Raw genomic sequence first — 5,767 nt, forward strand, 5'->3', positions numbered from 1 at the left:
TGCTTTTGTTCCCAAGGGTTTCTAAATGCAGTATTGCATGACTTGCTCAACTGCAATGGGGAAATTGTGCACTTTTTCCATGGCTATTGCATTTCCAAGGCTTTTTGTATGCAGGTATGTATGACAAAGGGTTTGTTCTGACAGTTGGAGCACAGCTTTACTGTCTCACTCTGCTATTTGCTGTCTTTCATTTCCCTGTCTCATTTCCTAGATATTTCAAACAGAATAAATGCCATTATATTGTGAATACCTCAAACAGAATAAATGCCATTATATTGTGAATACCTCAGGACTTATTTTTATTTCAACACTTACAAATCTAATAAAGAAAAAAAAAAGTCAAACGTCTGCCTCTTATGACTCAAACATAAAATTATATATATATTTTTTTTAAACACATATGCATGTTCTTGGGCAGAATGTACAAATAGATGAGAAAAAAATTGTATTTAATGTAAACCATTAAACATTCCTCATTACATTGATCTTCATGTTGATTGAAAAAAACAGGCTACTGAACTAGAAAAAAAAACATAGCCATTAGAATGTTTGACAAATGCATAAAACTAAACCTTCATATTACATTGTGTATAACATATTGTGCATTTATCATTAATCATCATAGCAGGTTACTGAATGGTCCAACACCTGAGGAAGTTTGAAAGAGTAGAACTACACAATGTAACCTATGTGATCCTCTTTCATTTCAATGGTATGTATGCTGGTCAATGATAGGGAGTCCAAAAGCTATCATCTCTTTCAAAATGTATGATGTGAACTGAAGAAGAAGAAAAAAAGTTATTATCCATGCAGTTTTATAAATCAATCACCAGAGTTTGTAGTATTGAGTATTTGTAGTATTGATTACAGTTAGCCTACTTTAAAGGGGCAATCATTATTTGAAACAATAACAAAGCGTTCTCCCCACCCCTGTTTAGGTAAAAAGCTGAGGGATGGGGCTGGAGAAATGTAACCACTCAAATTCCTAGACACAGCTATGGATGCAAGGACTGACATTCCATGACATAGCAACTGCAGATTTACCCTTTAACTGTGTATCTTTTTTTGGTAAAAGTTGTTCCCAAATGTCTATGTCTCTTGCTGAATTGCAATTCTAACACATCAGAATGATTGAAAGACTCAACGCCTGAGAACATTCTGGATAAAACAGTGAACCACACAATGTAATGTTCTGGTTTATTTACCCTCAGACCAAGTTGTTGTGGTACCATTGAGCCCTGGCAACAACATCATTGGAATAGTCCTTTCCAGTGGTGTTCTCATCCACATTCGCATATAGCGAACCGATCGCTCCATCCCCCTGGTTGTAGGCCGCAATTCCCCCTGAAAAGTAACAATCATGGCCGGATAACCAACCAGGCATGCAGTGCAGTTGATTTTGTTAGAATTGTTCAGCATTGTATTCCCCCCACCCAGCAAGTATCTATCAACTATCAAGCTTTGTACCTTTCAGCTGCTGCTCCGTGGTCCATTCAGGACGCTTGTCTTGGATTATTTTGATGAAATCAATTAGAATCTCAGTGGCGTGTGCAAGATGATCCTTACTGTCCCATTTACCAATTATCTTGTGGTTGCCACCATTTGGGTTAACATCAACCTAGGAAATATATTATGTAAATCAATGGACAGTACTTCATTTATGTTGTAATGCCATTCAAACATGTCATTCAGCATCAAACCATAAAGGTAATGGAAACATAAATAGTTTCAATGGCTTTATTAATCTGTATAAACTCAATTTATCACAAATCCAGATACCAACTCAGTGGCCTTGTGGTTAGAGTTTCTGCCCTAAGATTGGAAGGTTGCAAGTTTGATAGCAGGTCGAGTCATACTAAAAATGTATCTCTGCTTGGCACTCAGCATTAAGGAAATAGATTGGGGGTAAGACCATGTGATAAACTAGCATCCTGTTCAGGGGGTGTACGTTTACATCAACCTGCCTCATGCTACAGACACAGGAGATATGCTGTTCTGGCTCGCTCGTGCATGGCTACTAAAGCGTACCAGCCGAAAAAGTTTACGCATATATTGTGATGTTCTTTCGGCTGTTCGAGAGCACCATTTTTTTTCTTGAGGCTTGTCCAAGTTCGGAAGCCGAAGTCTACGCCACTTCGTCGGTGATTGGTCAACAGTAGGGATTCTTCAATGTAGTGTTTGTTGACATTCAACGACAGACTACTAGTTTTCATGCAACATTTTTCACTTGAGAAATACTGCACCAAACATCTTAGTTAGATGTAAAATAAGACCTCTGCAAAAACGTCAAAATTAATTACAGATTTCTTGAGTTATCTTAGATTCATTCAGACTATTTTGAGGAAGTGTACTGGTTACACCGTCTCAAGAGGGACATACAATAATATTGCTGCTTTTTTCCCTCATTTTTCAAGCGAAGGTACAGTACTAGTCAAAAGTTTGGACACACCTACTCATTCAAGGGTTTTTCTTTATTTTTTGACTATTTTCTACATTGTAGAATAATAGTGAAGACATCAAAACTATGAAATAACACATATGGAATCATGTAGGAACCAAAAAAGTGTTAAACAAATCAAAATATATGTTATATTTGAGATTCTTCAAAGTAGCCACCCTTTGCCTTGATGACAGCTTTGCACACGTGACATTCTCTCAACCAGCTTCATGAGGTAGTCACCTGGAATGCATTTCAATTAACAGGTGTGCCTTGTTAAAAGTTAATTTGTGGAGTTTCACGTTTGAGCGAATAAGTTGTGTTGTGACAAGGTAGGGGGGGTATACAGAAAATAGCCCTATTTGGTAAAAGACCAAGTCCATATTATGGCAAGAACAGCTCAAATAAGCAAAGATAAACGACAGTCCATCATTACTTTAAGACATGAAGGTCAGTCAATCCGGACAATTTCAAGAACTTTGAATGTTTCTTCAAGTGCAGTCGCAAAAACCATCAAGCGCTATGGTGAAACTGGCTCTCATGAGGACCGCCACAGGAAAGGAAGACCCAGAGTTACCTCTGCTGCAGAGGATAAGTTCATTAGAGTTACCAGCCTCAGAAATTGCAGCCCAAGTAAATGCTTCACAGAGTTCAAGTAACAGACACATCTCAACACCAACTGTTCAGAAGAGACTGCGTGAATCAGGCCTTCATGGTCGAATTGCAGCAAAGAAACCAAAGGACACCAATAAGAAGAAGAGACTTGCTTGGTCCAAGAAACACGAGCAATGGGCATTAGACTGGTGGAAATCTGTCCTTTGGTCTGATGAGTTCAAATTTGAGATTTTTGGTTCCAACCGCCGTGTCTTTGTGAGACGCAGAGTAGGTGAACGGATTATCTCCGCATGTGTGGTTCCCACCGTGAAGCATGGAGGAGGAGGTGTGATGGTGTGGGGGTGCTTTGCTGGTGACACTGTCTGTGATCTATTTAGAATTCAAGGCACACGTGACCAGCATGGCTACCACAGCATTCTGCAGCGATACGCCATCCCATCTGGTTTGCGCTTAGTGGGACTATCATTTGTTTTTCAACAGGACAATGACCCAAAACACACCTCCAGGCTGTGTAAGGGCTATTTGACCAAGAAGGAGAGTGATGAGTGCTGCATCAGATGACCTGGCCTCCACAATCACCCGACCTCCACCCTATTGAGATGGTTTTGGATGAGTTGAACAACAGAGTGAAGGAAAAGCAGCCAACGTGCTCAACATATGTGGGAACTCCTTCAAGACTGTTGGGAAAGCATTCCAGGTGAAGCTGGTTGAGAGAATGCCAAGAGTGTGCAAAGCTGTCATCAAGGCAAAGGGTGGCTTCTTTGAAGAATCTAAAATATATTTTGATTTGTTTAAAACTTTAAATCATGATTCATATGTGGTTTTTCATAGTTTTGATATCTTCACTATTATTCTACAATGTAGAAAATAGTAAAAATAAAGAAAAACCCTTGAATGAGTAGGTGTGTCCAAACTTTTGACTGGTACTGTATTTTAAGGGAATATGCAAGCACATACATTCACTTCGCCTAGCTGACTTCTGCTAGGAGCAAACCAAACCTATGTATGCGGAATCCTTTAGGCCGGAATTCAATCCGATCATGAGTTATAGACATCGCGGTTTTTAAAGGAAGTGTTCCCGCATTCGTGGAGATCCCATTCACGGTAAACGCTACATATGACGGCTAATCGGAAATTGCCTATAAAAGCTGCAGTGCCTATAACATGCGATCATATTGAATCCTGGCCTTACTCTCAAATCCAGGTCCCAGGGTCCACCACCCTGCTGGTTTTCATTCTTCCCACCAGCGAACCAGGGGCCTCGTTTATAAAATTGGCTTTTAAATGTCTATACACACTAAGTTGTAAATTGCATATTATCATTTAAAGTTCAAGATTTATAAATCACAATGTTGGTGTAGATTTTGACATAAGCCTCACACAATTTACGATCAAATCTGTGCGCACAAATGTGTGATAAATGAGGCCCCAGGTGAGTGGAATCTCTGTCAAATCATCGACTTTAATCAGTCAACCTATAATAAAAATAAAAAAGTAATCTATTGTAGTACCGAGGCTCAGATTTGAGTAGACCATACAAATATACTTGACACTGGCCAGTTTTCAATCCGAAACCTATGGCAAGATTGACATTTACAAGTAATTTCCAATTGAGCTGACATGGTGGTAACATTGCATTGTCAACGAGCTCAGATTGAATCCCAGCCACTGTTTCTTTAACACAGAGTTTAGACAAAGACATTGAATTATTTTGCCATCAGTGTCCCTGAAAGAAATTAGATGCATGATGACTCTGCAACCGATGAATAAGTTACACATAATCTGAGTGCCTACCTGCATTAGCCCAAAGCCGTTTCCATAGTCCCCCCAGCCTTGGTCTGGGACGATTGGTGGGGACGGGTTACGTATTAATCTCCCACCTCTGGTCTCTCTTGAGATGATGCCACAGATGAGAGCTGGGGCTATTTCATACTTTTCCCCCACCTCTTTGATGATGTCAATGTAGTTATTTATGTCATCCTTGTCATACTCTGCCATTCTCTGAGATGCATACACCCCTTTATAACCTGTTGTAAAGTAAATGTGTTTTCAGTATTTTTTTGAATGAGATGGATGTATGGATTAGTATTGATTATGTAGGCTCTGTTCGTTTCATAGACCACATACCTCTAGCATGTCCGTCAGCATATGCTGTCTCCTTAGAGGCACCAGTAGTTTCAACCTCCATAATGTTTCCATAACGAGAATCAGAGCTTCCTATCACAACAAGACAAACACAAGCTGAGGTGAACTTCCCTGTTGTAGGGTAATAGGCCTATGCCAAAATACAACAGATATTTTATTTCCTAAATATTTTCCAACTACTTAACACAGTACACTATTTGAAAAAATAACAAAGCTCACCCATGTTGATGTTTAATCTTCAAATTCTTGAAATGATCAACTAAGCCCATCAGGGAGCAGCATAAATGTGACCGTTTGTTAACTGAACCAACGTTCGCAAAATGCGGTCAAGCCATTCGTTCTTCAGTTTCCGCCTGAATTTTTGTGCACGAATACACAACACTTTACGGTATCGCGTGTTTCTGGTAGGGGAAACTGAGTCGAATGCACTCTCATGATTTACTAAAAAACATATCAAGCTCACTGTTACGTTCCCCAGCAAGACAACCAAAAATGTGGTCGCTCATACAGGAGGGGGAACTAACAAATAAAACGAAACAGGTGGTGTTTTAGGAGGGGTTCTGAAAGACA

At 39.6% G+C, this 5,767-nt stretch overlaps 1 protein-coding gene across 1 annotated transcript; it reads right to left on the reverse strand.

The window, feature by feature from the left end:
- Positions 1-277: 277 nt before the first annotated feature.
- Positions 278-5,552, reverse strand: LOC311113492 (lysozyme g-like). The gene is made up of 6 exons (XM_084156721.1): positions 5,417-5,552; positions 5,180-5,269; positions 4,847-5,079; positions 1,468-1,618; positions 1,206-1,344; positions 278-778 (listed from the first exon to the last, which is right to left on the reverse strand). Exons 1-5 carry the CDS (start codon positions 5,418-5,420, stop codon positions 1,208-1,210), a joined length of 615 nt encoding a protein of 204 aa, XP_084012847.1. The 5' UTR covers positions 5,421-5,552; the 3' UTR covers positions 278-778; positions 1,206-1,207.
- Positions 5,553-5,767: the final 215 nt, after the last annotated feature.

Source organism: Coregonus lavaretus (genome assembly GCF_964263955.1).
Source record: "Coregonus lavaretus genome assembly, chromosome: 40".
Taxonomy (NCBI): domain Eukaryota; kingdom Metazoa; phylum Chordata; class Actinopteri; order Salmoniformes; family Salmonidae; genus Coregonus; species Coregonus lavaretus.

Bases quoted from the DNA above. Each gene is read 5' to 3' on its own strand.
- LOC311113492 (XM_084156721.1), bottom strand. The intron at 5,080-5,179 runs GTATGTGGTCTA...ACTTTACAACAG, and splicing joins TGCTGACGGACATGCTAGAG to GTTATAAAGGGGTGTATGCA. The intron at 1,345-1,467 runs GTACAAAGCTTG...GTTACTTTTCAG, and splicing joins CACGGAGCAGCAGCTGAAAG to GGGGAATTGCGGCCTACAAC.